A 14,067-nucleotide genomic window follows, 5' to 3' on the forward strand; every position below is an offset into this window, starting at 1 on the left:
AATTGCACTATTAGAACAGAAAGAGTGATTGTATGACACTTGTTATAACCCAGAAAAAGAAGTCAGTTGTGTGAAATTTGCATTTTGCAGACAGTATCAGTTTATGTTCGAACCTCGAGTCACATTTAATGATGTAAGCTAAAAGCTAATAGACAAACTTTAGAAGGAAGGNAGATTCACAACCCTATCTTACTTCTAAAATTATTATAAAAAATCAAGAATATTTGATATTTATAACACAATGTGTTACTGATACAGTGTGACTTATAAACGTTTGATATTTATGTTTTATGAAATTTTAGTTATTAATGTAATATATACTGTGAATAAGTATAATTTTTTTAAAATAATTTAAAAAATGAACAAACCGATAATCCAACTTAATCTATGTATACCCTATCAAAATATTTCAAATTTATTGAAAATACTAATTAAAAAATCACAAAAATTAGAGATAAAAATTATATATATATATATATATATATATATATATATATATACCACCTGTCACAATTGCACTATTACGATAGTGAAAGAGCGATCTATGACACTTGTTATAACCCAGAAAAAGAAGTCAGTTGTGTGAAATTTGTACTTTGCAGACAATATCAGTTAGAAAAATAATGTTGTAAGCTAAAAGCGAATAGACAACACTAAGTGTTTGGAGGTGTTCTTGTTCTCTCCCTTTTCGTTGTGCTGTTTACTCATTGAAGCAAAAACTTGTGGGGGAAGTTCTCTTTTGTATTATGTTTTTGTTTACATTAGAGATTTGGGAAAGAGACAAACAGAGAAAGGGGAATTTTTCCTTTCTTTATATCTCGAGATTATGATGGATTAAGAGATGATGGGCACAGAGAACGAGACAGAAACACAGAGGTGAGTGGATTCATCACTTCAATCTCCATCTTCTCNTGAGGAAAGAGACAAACAGAGAGAGGGGAATTTTTCCTTTCTTTATATCTCGAGATTATGATGGATTAAGCGATGATGGGCACAGAGAACGAGACAGAAACACAGAGGTGAGTGGATTCATCACTTCAATCTCCATCTTCTCCATGTGGAATTTCAATTCTGCGTTTCATTTTCTAATCGCCATGGATGATTATGATGATGCTTAATTCTTTTTGTTCTTCGAACCAGAACGTCAAAACTCGCTTTACCATTACTTCCTTTCACTCGAATGAAGTCTTGTTCAATCCCTTTTGTCGAGGTCAAGTGGTTCGTTTTCACTTTAACGCATGCGATTATAAGTTCTTGTGTATGTTTATGCTTTGTGTTTGATAAATCTTTGAAACTTTACACTGTTTGGAATCATGTGTTTCGTGTTGGTCCTCGAATTCTAGGTTTTGAATTTGGATGGTCAAATGTTTAACCCAAAATATCTACGTTTCCGATCTCTTCTTTTTCAGGAAATTACTGTTTCGAGGAATCTAGTTCTGGAATCTGAATTCTTATCGCTTTTGAGATTGATCGTTTTCGTCTGCTTTTCAGGTCTGATCGATTTGTTCGAATCGAGGCGTTGACGAAAAAGTGCTTCTACTTTTGATGTTGAGTTTATGATTTTATCATTCGTTCCTAGGATTCTTATTCCTTGTGGATTTTGTTCTACTGAAAAAAGTGTTGGGTGAAGTTTCATTACATGCGATTGGATCCTGTGGATGATCCCTTTTGATTCTTGGGGAGCATCTTAAAATGTAATGATTTGTTAAGAACAGTTCTTGATTTTGTTTTTTCGTTTTCTTTTCTGTGAAAATTCTGGAACTACAAATCTTTAATCCGTTTCATTTGTATAGGTTGTGGAGGAGCATGTTCTATCTGAAACTGAATTTTTCTAAGGTATCTATCTTATCTTGAGATTGGCTTGTAGGTTTTCACTATCATGTGACCTTTGAACATTACATGATTCCTTCGAGCAATTCTATGATNAAGCATGTTCTATCTGAAACTGAATTTTTCTCAGGTATCTATCTTATCTTGAGATTGGCTTGTAGGTTTTCACTATCATATGACCTTTGAACATTACATGATTCCTTCGAGCAATTCTATGATAAGCGCGAGTTTTTAGCTCTATGAAATCTTAATTCAAAACGTTGAATGGTCTCGTATCTATGGCGACTAACAATTTTACGATAATCTATGAAATTGTAGTTTTAATGATTGAATAGTCCTGTATCAGATTTTTGAGTAAAATGTGTTTTAAGCTCATTTAGAGCCCTTATATTTGATATTACTTTCCAAGGTTTCTTGATCTGAAAATTCTGTGCATCCTTATCTTGCTTCCCTGTATCAATCTCAATCAGTTGTTCTTTCGATCGCTTTCCCTCCCCTATTTGCTTCTCTCNACAAGGTTTCTTGATCTGAAAATTCTGTGCATCCTTATCTAGTTGTTCTTTCGATCGCTTTCCCTCCCCTATTTGCTTCTCTCATTCTTCTGATGGATGTATGGATGATTTCATATCATATGAATAATAATATTAAAAGCAAACCATATTTACTTGTTCATCTGCCATTTATTAGATTATTTGTTTCTTCTTTCTTCTGGTAATGTTCTGTTTGGTTGTAATCCAGTATGTTCGGTGTAATGCAATCGGTTGATGAGGACACTGAGCCAAAGAATTTGAAGCGTTCAAGGCCACCTCCGTACAACATGACCGTCACTCACTCGAGTGTTGCTCAGAGTTTAGATGACTCCTTTCTTTTCCCAGTTGAAGAGATTGTACAATATCCATTGCCAGGATATGTTGCCCCCACTTTGATTACTTTCAGTCCAGATGACAGTTTTATCACTTACTTGTTTAGTCCTGATTCTACCTTAAATAAGAAGGTTTTTGCTTTTGATATCAAAACTTGCAAACAGGAGTTGATTTTCAGTCCTCCTGATGGTGGGCTGGATGAGTGTAACATTTCACCCGAAGAGAAATTGAGGAGAGAAAGATTGAGGGAACGTGGTTTGGGAGTAACCCGGTATGAATGGGTGAAAACGAGCCCCAAAAAGAAAGCAATTATGGTGCCTCTGCCTGCTGGGGTTAGCACTTTCATCTCTTTGAAGTTGTCGTACGATCAATCGTTTTTGTCAAAATACTATTTGAAATTAAGAAACTTAGTTTCTGGTCGTTGAAGCAAACCATTTATTCATTGATTTTGCATGCAATTGAAATAATAATGATAATCGTAAACGATTTCTTCTTTATGAAGTACAGGCACTACAACTTATTATCATACAATATCGATATACTTGACATTCTCCTTCTATGCAGATTTATATTCAGGATTTTCTTGGCTCGACGCCAGAGCTTAAGCTTTCCAGTAAACCCTCTTCACCAATCATGGATCCACATCTCTCACCAGATGGGTCCATGGTTGCATTCGTTAAAGATGGGGAGCTTCATGTCATGAATCTAACATGCTTTGAAGTGAGACAGTTGACTGTTGGTGCTAGCAGAAACATTTCGGTAAATCTATAGCCATTGTTTGTAAACTCTAGTTTTCTGTTGAAGCTAATTTTTTCATCGTTCTACTTTCAGCTCGTGACATGTTGTAGGAAATGGAGTGAGTTGGACTTTAGGAAGTAGAATCCTAGAGCTTGGTTGTCCTTTCACTCTTCATCTGCGAGATCCCACATCGGTTGGATAGGGGATCGAAACATTCCTTTTAAGGGTGTGGAAACCTCTCCCTAGCATACGCGTTTTAAAAAACTTTGAGGGGAAGCCCAGAAGGGAAAGCCCAAATAGGACAATATCTGCTAGTGGTGGGCTNGGGAAAGCCCAAATAGGACAATATCAGCTAGTGGTGGGCTTGGGCTGTTACAAATAATATCAGAGGCAGACACCGAACGATGTGCCAGCAAGGACGCTGGGACCCCAAGGGGGGTATATTGTGAGATCCCACATCGGTTGTTGAGGGGAATGAAGCATTTCTTTTAAGGGTGTGGAAACCTCTCCTTACCATACACGTTTTAAAAACCTCAAGGAAAGGCCCAAAGAGGATAACATCTGCTTGCGGTGGGCTTGAGCTGTTACATCATTTGTGCTTGCTTACCCGTTTATAGTATTTACAGTTTAGTAATTAGCATTTCTAAACTTTCCTTTAACCATTTTTTGGGTTCTTCTTATGAGGAAGAGCAATTTGGTTANGCGTTTTAAAAACCTCAAGGAAAGGCCCAAAAAGGACAATATCTGCTAGCGGTGGGCTTGAGCTGTTACATCATTTGTGCTTGCTTACCCATTTATAGTATTTACAGTTTAGTAATTAGCATTTCTAAGCTTTCCTTTACCATTTTTTGGGTTCTTCTTATGAGGAAGAGCAATTTGGTTAGGTTTTCGGTTGGCGTCTTGGTTGAAGAAGTTCATGACAGTGTATTAAGTATGACATATATTTTTAATATTTCGTCTCTTTATTTCTCCCCTAGAATCTGACACTTTTTTTTCCAAACTGCAGCATGGAATTGCAGAATATATAGCTGAGGTGAGGATACCACCATCTGCTTTTCACACTGAATCTTGAAAAGAATTATTCTTGCTTGTTTGGCAGCCGGAGGAAATGAAACTTTTTCTAATGGAAGAGAGTAGAAATAATTAGTGATCTTCAACGACGTGTGGCTTCGTTTTTTTTTGGATTATAGCTGGAAAGTTTTGTTTTTTCAGGAGGAAATGGATCGAAAAAATGGGTACTGGTGGTCGCTCGATAGCAAATATATTGCATTTACACAAGTTGATACTTCAAAGATTCCTCCCTTTAGAATCATGCATCAAGGTAAAAGTTCGATTGGTTCGGATGCACAAGAAGATCATGCTTATTCATTTGCAGGAACTTCCAATGCCATTGTTCGTCTCGGCGTTGTCTCTGTTTATGGAGGTCCGATTACTTGGATGGATCTTCTTTGTGGAGAAACCGAGGAAGAGGAATATCTGGCCCGAGTCTGTTGGATGCACGAAAATATTCTTATCGCTCAGATTCTAAATAGGTTACATACCAAGCTGAAAATTCTCAGGTTTGATATCAAGACAGGCCAGAGAAAGGTTTTGCTGGTAGAAGAACAAGATTCATGGGTTAACTTGCATGATTGTTTCACACCACTAGACAAAAGTATGAGCAAATATTCTGGAGGATTTATATGGGCAAGTGAAAAAACGGGATTTAGACATCTTTATTTGCACGATGGCCATGGGACGTGCTTGGGGCCGATTACCGAAGGCAACTGGATGGTTGAACAAATTGCCGGTGTCAACGAGGCGACCGGGCTAGTTTATTTTACTGGAACTGTTGACGGGCCTCTTGAATCTCATCTTTACTGTACCAAACTAACCACTACCGGGAATACACCATTGGAGCCACCAACAAGATTGACTCAGGGCAAGGGGAAACATGTCGTTGTACTCGATCATCGCATGACGAGGTTTATAGACATTCACGATTCTCTTAATTCTCCCCCAAGGGTGTTGCTCTGCTCCTTGAATGATGGAACTGTCATTTTGCCAATTTATGAGCAAACACTTGCAATTCCAAGGATTCAAAGGNGACGATTCTCTTAATTCTCCCCCAAGGGTGTTGCTCTGTTCCTTGAATGATGGAAGTGTCATTTGGCCAATTTATGAGCAAACACTTGCAATTCCAAGGATTCAAAGGCTTCATCTTGAGGCTCCAGAAATCGTTGAGTTACAGACCAGTGATGGGACATTGCTCTATGGAGCTTTATATAAACCGAACGAGGCAATATTCGGGCCACCGCCATACAAAACTATGATCATTGTGTACGGTGGTCCGAGCGTACAGCTAGTTTGTGATTCATGGGTAAATACGGTCGACATGAGAGCTCAGTATCTGCGTAGCCGGGGGATCTTAGTGTGGAAGGTTTGTACATAATGCATTTCTTTTGGCTTGTAGCTTCCTTCCTTGCTTGAGTTTATCTGTCCATGGTTGTGTTGGATCATTAGTTTTTATTCTTTTTGAATGGTTTGTTGATTGCAGTTAGACAACAGAGGAACCGCTCGACGTGGACTAAAGTTTGAAGCGTCTCTAAAATACAATATCGGCCATGTCGATGCAGACGATCAATTGGTTGGAGCAAAATGGCTGATCAGGCAGGGTTTAGCAAGAGCTGGAGAGATTGGTTTATATGGATGGAGCTATGGTGGCTTTCTATCTGCAATGAGCTTGGCCCGGTTTCCAGATATATACGGATGTGCTATATCTGGTGCCCCCGTTACAGCTTGGGATGGGTATGACACGTTTTACACAGAGAAGTACATGGGATTACCATCTCGAGATCCCGAAGTTTACGAGAAAAGCTCGGTGATACATCATGTAAATAAGATGACTGGAAGGCTGTTAATCGTGCATGGGATGATCGATGAGAACGTACACTTCAGGCATACTGCAAGGCTTGTGAATGCACTGATATCGGCTGGAAAGACGTATGAACTACTGATATTCCCCGACGAACGACACATGCCTCGACAGCACCGAGATCGGATCTACATGGAAGAAAGAATCTGGGAATTCATTCAGAGGAACTTGTAAGGTAATCTAGTCTTTGTTGTTATTTAGTAGTGGCTCTGAAATGAATGGTGTGTTTAATCCCATGTGAAATATTCTGACTTTAAACCCTTTAGAAATAAAAGGCTCCACTTACTTAGTTCATGTGACTTGCTTGTTATGAATGATTGGTAAATTGTATTTTAGTCCTTGGAGACGTTTCTTGCCCCGTCCCGTCCTGTCCCCCTGCCTCGGCATAGCGCTTCACCTTCCCGGTTTTGTTCTGACCTTCCCGGTTTCAATATACGATCACATTTGCATACTAGTACATATACTTAGATATTTTGAAAGTATAGAAACTAACTCGAACGTAATAAAAGTTAAGGATCTAGATGGATATTGATGAAAATAGAATAATCCCCGAAATTATAAAGTTTAGGTCTCGGTTGAAGAATAATCGCCCGTTTTTAGTATTTGGCTAAGAATTAAAATATTTTAATGCAAGAACTACAAATATTAAAAATAAAATAAGAAAACAAATTTATTTTGAAAAAATATATAACGATGATACAACAAATACAATCACAATTATAACAATACATAAACTCTCATAATTGGAATGTGGCACACATTAGTTTCTTCTCTTTTCTTCATTTTCCCCCAGAGCATTAATCAAAGGAACGAGACTGTACACGTGTCGTCATCAACCACATCCTAAAAAATTAATACTACAAAAATAGTATTGCAATTTTAGTTAGTAGATAATCCAGCCGAAAACGACACTCCAGTGGAAGGCAACCACGAAGAGCCATAGATAAACTGCCCGACAGTAAATTTGGTGGCTTCAATCGTAGAAGTAATGACCCGATAACCTGGCCAGTTGACTCGCTGCCCTGTGGCAGCACCAGGCCCAGAATTCATATACTCGCCGTAGTAAAGAGTGTCGAGAGCGAAAGAGCCTTGCCACTCGAGCCAACCACGTGGATGAATGTGATCCCCCATTGAAGATACCATGTAAACAACTCTAGAGTATAATTTCCAAGGGCGACCAAGGAAAGTCGGAAAAGAACCTTTGGAGGCTTCAAGATCAGTGGTAGCAAGGATCTTGCAAGCATGGATGGAGATTCCAGTATTCTGATTCGGATCCTTTCGGTTTTGAGCAGTGATAGTGTTCTTTTGTTGGGGCATAGGTTTCCGAGCATAGATGTTGCAACTTTGGAACACCACCACCGCATTTCCAAAGATGAAGTCCACTGTACCATATATATCACACTCTCGAAAAAACTGTCGATTCGAGTGCACGTATAGAGTGTCTTGGTAACCAATTATGTTGCAACGATACACCACCGCATGGTCTGCACTGACACGAAGTGCCACTGCTTGGTGCTTGCTTGGCCCCGCCGTGTTCTCGAAAGTCATATCTCGTAAAATTATTCCTGTTCCAGAACCGGCTGCAAAATAATACAAATAATAATTTATTTATCGTATATAAAATATTTATAACATTAGGTTATATGAAATTAAATTACATAGTATGAACTTTGACTTTACTAATTAAATGCACCAATTAGCATATAAATATGAATGGGCCCACTTAATGCAAAGAAGAAACGAGGCTACATGCCAGTTGGCAAACACAGCTGGAATTTACAATTTCCCGTATGATTACGTGGATAAATCAATTAATTATTTTGTAGCCTAATAAATGCTTCAAAAATTAATTTAATTTATCATTATCTTTAAATATTATTCTAACGCTTACTCACTCAATGCTTATCCTAATAAAACATTTAATTAATATATTTATATTAACACACTAATGCACTGACGACACGTCATCACTAATTTTATTTTCTTTCATTTATTTATTTAAACTTAATTAAAAAGAATTAAAAAAAGAAAAAAAGTTTTGGAATAAAATTGAAAAAAGAGATGGAGAGTATATACCAAAGGTGGCGGTGCGAAAAGTGGTAACTTTGTCAAAAACGCTTTTGCCACCTGAAATGACGGTTATACCCTTCCCATCTCCCACAAACATCAAGTTTGTCTTCTTCCTTCCCACCTTCAAATTCTCTTCTTCGTATCTACAAAATTACATTAATACCCTTTAGTCCCGACTTTCAACTATTTAATTGTAGTGTGTAGAAAGATTATTACATTTTCCATGCAGTAAAATATTGTTCAGTTTCAGTTATTATCAATCCACTGACTTACCTTTTTTTTTTCTTTTCTGTAATTCTATTATTTATCGATCAAAATTTATTATTATTATTATTATGAAAACTATAGGTATAAAATGATAAATAATAACATTGAATGATTATGAGATTGAAGTCAAAAATAATTCCACCAACTTTAGGGCCCCATAGTTTTCTATTTTTTTAAAATTAATTTTTTTAATGTCATTTTAATAAAATATTCCCAAAATTTTTATTTTTTAAAAATAAAAATAGCTACAATTTATAAAAAAGTATTTTGATTTGTTTAAAAAATATAATTAATTATTAGAATGTTTTAATAAAAATAGAAATTATTTCCATTAAAATAAATTTTGAATTTTTTTTAAATTTGATCTTACTTTCCAGCCTTTATGTAGATCACGATTCGTCGACCACTAGACGACGGCGCCGCCTCAATGGCCTCCGCCACCGTCGTGAACTTCCCACTCCCATCCTTTGCAACAACAATATCCGCCTGAATGGCGGAAATGGGAGCAGCCAAAAGCCGCCTATCTTTCCCACTAACCCACCCGGGAAACTCCCCCTCCGCCACCGCGACACCATTTTCCGCCGCCCACTCGCTATCACTCTCCATCAACCGCCGCCTGTTCTGCACCGGCAACCCCTGACCATACCCAGAAAAAATAGCCAAAGAATTACTAATCATCTCCGACAAATCACTCAGCCTCGCCGCCATTTGATCCTTGACCGGGTCATCCACATCCGCAAATCCATCACTACACGTGTCATGATAAGTCAACGCAGCACTAAGCCACGTCATGATGTCATGGTTAGAAGCTGAGGTGGAGAAGAGAGAAAGAGAGAAGGCATCAACGGCGTCGTTTAGAAGCTCAATACAATCTTGGTAAGCAGAGTGAGCTAAAGGGTTATTGGAGATTTGAAAAACGGGGATTTGAGAAGNATACAATCTTGGTAAGCAGAGTGCGCTAAAGGGTTATTGGAGATTTGAAAAACGGGGATTTGAGAAGAGGCATAGAGGGCTTTAGTGAGATGTTGGAGAGTTAGGTTGAGAGAGATATGAACGAGGTGGTGGACGTCGGCGGAGAGAGAGCCGGGGAAGGAGAGGAGAGAAGAGCGGCAGAGAGAAGGGTAGAGAGTGTGGCTGCAGGCGTGGGAGATGGCTTGGGTTGGTTTGTTGTGGGGGAAATGGGAGGTGTTGGTATGGATGAGGACGGCGGCCGAGACGGCGGACGCGGTGATGAGAAGGATCGAGATAAGGGAGACGAAGAGAATTCGGGTGCGGCGGCGTGAGGCGGAGGAGGACGGTGGATTGGGAGTATGAGAAACTTGGAAGGTGGCCGGCGTGTCGCCGGAGCCGGAGGAGTGAAGCTTGTTGTAATTGTTCATGGTTGAATGTGGATTTGCATGGGAGAAGAATAAGCTTTAAATAAAGGGGAATGGTTGTTCCTTGGTCTACGTCGAGAGGAGCAATCACCTGTAACCGATTCCACCAGAATCAGAGGATAAATTATTCTTCAATTTTAAATAATGGATTACAATAAATTAATTTAAAAATATATAAATAATTTGATTTAATTATTATATTAAACAAGTTGACCGATGTGACTAAGGAGTGAGTAAAGGGTTGGTCCATGATTTAAATTTTAATTAGTGCATTAATTAATTGTGATAAAGATTTTGGTTTCATATAATTGTCCCTTTATATTCATTGAAACCCATGTGGCCACGTCACCATCATTTTTATTTCTACAATATTTTTTTTTTCAAAATTACACGTAAATACTCGAGTACAAAGTTCGAGAAGAGGATGAAGATAGTAATCGACCCATATAAATTCAAGATGCGATATCCCGATCAAAGGTTCAAGAATTTTCAAGGCTAACTCTAATCCAACTTTAAACAGGTCGGTCTATGAATTTGCTTAAGCCTATTTGGCCGCCCCCTTGGGTGTTCGACCTTGTCTCGTTTGGCCAATCCTTCCAAACAAGGTCCTCGACCTAAACCCTAAATCCTAAACCCGAGCATATTATAATTTGTTCTTTCTTAAAATTAGTCGAGAGAGAGAGTACAAGTGGGAAATTAATAGGCATGTGAATGGTTGATGATGGTAGGGAACAAAAACCAAAAATGAACCCCTCAATGTAAGACCTTTTCAAAACCCTAACCCACGATTTTAATTTTAATTTTAATTTTAATTTTATTGATGTTTTCATGCTTATCCCAATCATTTTAGCTTAATAAACTTGATTTATTGCTAATTAATTATTCTTAATCATGCCCTAATTCCCACCAAAATTATGACTTTAATTCTTACATATAATAATTATTAGCTACTCTATTAAATCTAATCATGTTATTTTAATATTTTCGGACTATAATTGTAACAACTAAAGTCTACTATTAGTAGATATTGTTTGTTTTGGCCCGTATAGTCATCAATCAAAGACAAAACATTCCTTATAAGGGTGTAGAAATCTCTTCCTAACGGACACGTTTTAAAATCGTGAGGTTAATGACCATACATAACGAACCAAAACGCACAATATGGACTAGCAGATTTGTAATTTAATCTTAATTATATAATAAAATATTATTATTTGTAATTTAATTTTATGGTCATCACTGCGACTTCATCCCCTGTTCATAGGTGCCAGTGTTTCTAATAGGACAAATGGGATCGTAACAAATAATAAATTATATATCAACATGAGTATAGCTCAATAATAATAGATAATTACTCTTCTTTTTAACGTCGAACGTTCATATCTTCGTATTTGTTATACTAAAAATTATCGACAATGTAGCGAGAGGGAAGATTTTTTTTGCTTTGACACCCTCGAATCAAAAGCTAAGAAATGGGTAAATTTTAGATAAGCTTTACGTGCTTATTGGAAGTCTCTATTCAAACTTTTCCTTTAGGCTTTTGGGCCAAATTCTTCCATTGCCACGAAATAGACACAAAAATGCTTCACGAACTAATGGACCCGACATGGCCTAATCGCGTGTAGTAGAGTCGACTAGATATGACAAAAATAAAGATTCCATTTCATCGTGGCTAAAGTTGAAATTTTTTCCCTTGATTCTTACTACGAAAAAGAAGGTTATCAAATTACAATTTTAGCCCCTCTATTGGGTCAACTTTTAAAATATCTCATATGTTCTTGAATTCTCGATTTTATGTTTAATAAGTTTATGTGCTTTAAAATTATCGATCTTCGATCTTATATCTAATACATAAAAAATGTGTCGATGTCATATGACTTCACTGTTATCATTAGACTCCATACAACTTTCTCTTATTTGCCCTTCACTTTCACCCGTGAACAAACCATTACTGTTTAAAGCACTCTTGCAATATCATGCTTGCCCGTTTCGTTTGATCGAATGATGATTTGATATTATATAGTAATAGAAGACTCGAAAAATAGTAGATTAGCTAGATAAAACAATAAAAAAAAATGCACTAAAAATAAATTATAATTAAATTAATAAACTATAGGTTTGAAGCCATTTAATGTTACTATATGCTCGTACAATATAATTAAATTTATAGATAAATTTTTATTTTTATTATAATATATTGTTTGATGTCACTATATATATATATCATTTCAAATACATTTATAACTTAGAAAAATCCATGAACGGGACTTTCTATACTCATTTATCTTTCTTACTCAATAATGTCTGTTGAGTCACTTGTCACAATCGCACTTTGATGATAGTGGACTTGTGATTGTGCGACACTCACTTTTCAACAACAAGTGAGTTAAGTCTGTTCGTTCTTGCATCGCCTATGGCCAAGCGATGTATGCTCGAGCCTCTGACCCTGGTTCAAGAAGAAAGTTTTAGAAAGCGGGAGAGATTTCGAAAGGGAGTTTTAAGAGCAAGATTTGAGAAATTGAAATGGGTGTTACATGGGAATGTAAGTAAAAGGGAACAACAACGGTTTACTGCATATAACTATGGGGTAAGGATAAGTTGGCAACTAATCATATCCTCCAAACAAAAAAAAAAACATAATTTAGGAACGATGTCAACTTATGTTGTTAAAAAAAAAAAAAAAAAAAAAAAAAAANACGCAACCCTAACCTTCAGTCCATCCAAGTTTTGTTGAAGCAAGAACCCTTGAATCAAAGTAATTAACACTTCCTTATACAAAATTCGGATCAACCAAGAGATAAGGTTAGAATTAGATTAGATCGAACATCTAGGAGCAAGATTTGGAAACCTTGTTCTAAATTGAGTCACTCCACAATCGAACTTCATTAAGGCTTGATTGAAGGGCTCAGATGCAATTCTACCACAAGAATTGCTTGAAACTTAGAAAGGACAAATATGATGCTCGGATTTATAAGGGAAACGTCTCAATTTGATATCTGAATTACATTAATCCACGAAACTTATTTTTACCTAACATATTATGGGTATTTATAGTTTCCCGACAAAAAACGTTTGTGGTCGGGATTTATTCCCGAAACTTATTTTTAAGTAACATATTGTGAGTATTTATAGTCTCTCTACAAGACGTTTGTGGCCAGGATTTATTCCCGATCCCCTTTAATACATATTTTTTGGGATTTCACTCTCGGGCTTTCCCTTAAGGTTTTTAAAATGTGTATATTAGGGAGAGATTTCCACACCCTATAAAGAATGGTTTGTTCTCTTCCCCAACCGATGTCAAATCTCATAATATAGTTGCCAACATTGAGTCGTGGCAACAACGATTGTGGTGAAGAAGAAAAAAGAAAAAAGAAAAATAAATGTTTTTAATTTTAATAATTAAAAATTGATAAACGATAGATGTCACGTCATGTTAATAATTGTTGAGTTTGAACTTACAAATATAATTAAATCCATTTAAAAAAAAGAAAAAAAAAACTGAAGCCTAAGCCCATATATGCATATTGGGCTGGCCCAACTCTTCTCAAGATATCAATCTTGAAGCCCAAGTCCATTTATCCCTATTGGGCTGGCCCAACTCTTCTCAAGATAAAATTGATGTCGAAGATCATACACTGGATTTGTTGTTTTTTTTGGTTCGATAATATTTAGAGTGATAAGATTCGAACATCTGATCTCTTGATCGAAAATATAAAATTCAAATTTATTACCCCAAACGTACACGTTATGTTAGTTTGACCATGCTCGAGGGTACAACAAATGTTGTACTTAGTCCAAAAGGAAACAATAAGATATGATTAAAGGCAAATTCAGATAAATCACATTAATCATAATTAAATAGAATGATTCCATCTTAAGTTAACGACTAAATTACCAACTAATTAGTTGCACTTACATTAATTATTGTGGGACCCAATCCAAAACATGACCAAATTTTCAATTTTTTAAAGATCACATATTGACATGCCCGCTCACCAAATGACACCTT

General features: G+C 36.6%; 2 protein-coding genes across 2 annotated transcripts; one reads left to right on the forward strand and one right to left on the reverse strand.

Annotated features, from left to right (window-relative positions):
- Positions 1–1,025: 1,025 nt before the first annotated feature.
- On the forward strand, positions 1,026–6,644 carry LOC111794965 (dipeptidyl aminopeptidase 4-like). Its single transcript, XM_023677185.1, has 9 exons — positions 1,026–1,218; positions 1,492–1,694; positions 1,794–1,836; positions 2,569–3,025; positions 3,258–3,452; positions 4,438–4,464; positions 4,644–5,506; positions 5,616–5,850; positions 5,968–6,644. Exons 4-9 carry the CDS (start codon positions 2,570–2,572, stop codon positions 6,517–6,519), a joined length of 2,328 nt encoding a protein of 775 aa, XP_023532953.1. The 5' UTR covers positions 1,026–1,218; positions 1,492–1,694; positions 1,794–1,836; position 2,569; the 3' UTR covers positions 6,520–6,644.
- Positions 6,645–6,990: 346 nt separating this feature from the next.
- On the reverse strand, positions 6,991–10,061 carry LOC111795017 (probable pectinesterase/pectinesterase inhibitor 61). The gene is made up of 4 exons (XM_023677243.1): positions 9,675–10,061; positions 9,053–9,606; positions 8,422–8,558; positions 6,991–7,925 (listed from the first exon to the last, which is right to left on the reverse strand). The coding sequence occupies exons 1-4, from the start codon at positions 10,059–10,061 to the stop codon at positions 7,225–7,227; spliced, it is 1,779 nt and encodes a 592-aa protein (XP_023533011.1). The 3' UTR covers positions 6,991–7,224.
- Between the last annotated feature and the right edge of the window lie 4,006 nt (positions 10,062–14,067).

The sequence above is a fragment of the Cucurbita pepo genome, chromosome LG05, assembly GCF_002806865.2.
Source record: "Cucurbita pepo subsp. pepo cultivar mu-cu-16 chromosome LG05, ASM280686v2, whole genome shotgun sequence".
Lineage (NCBI taxonomy): Eukaryota > Viridiplantae > Streptophyta > Magnoliopsida > Cucurbitales > Cucurbitaceae > Cucurbita > Cucurbita pepo.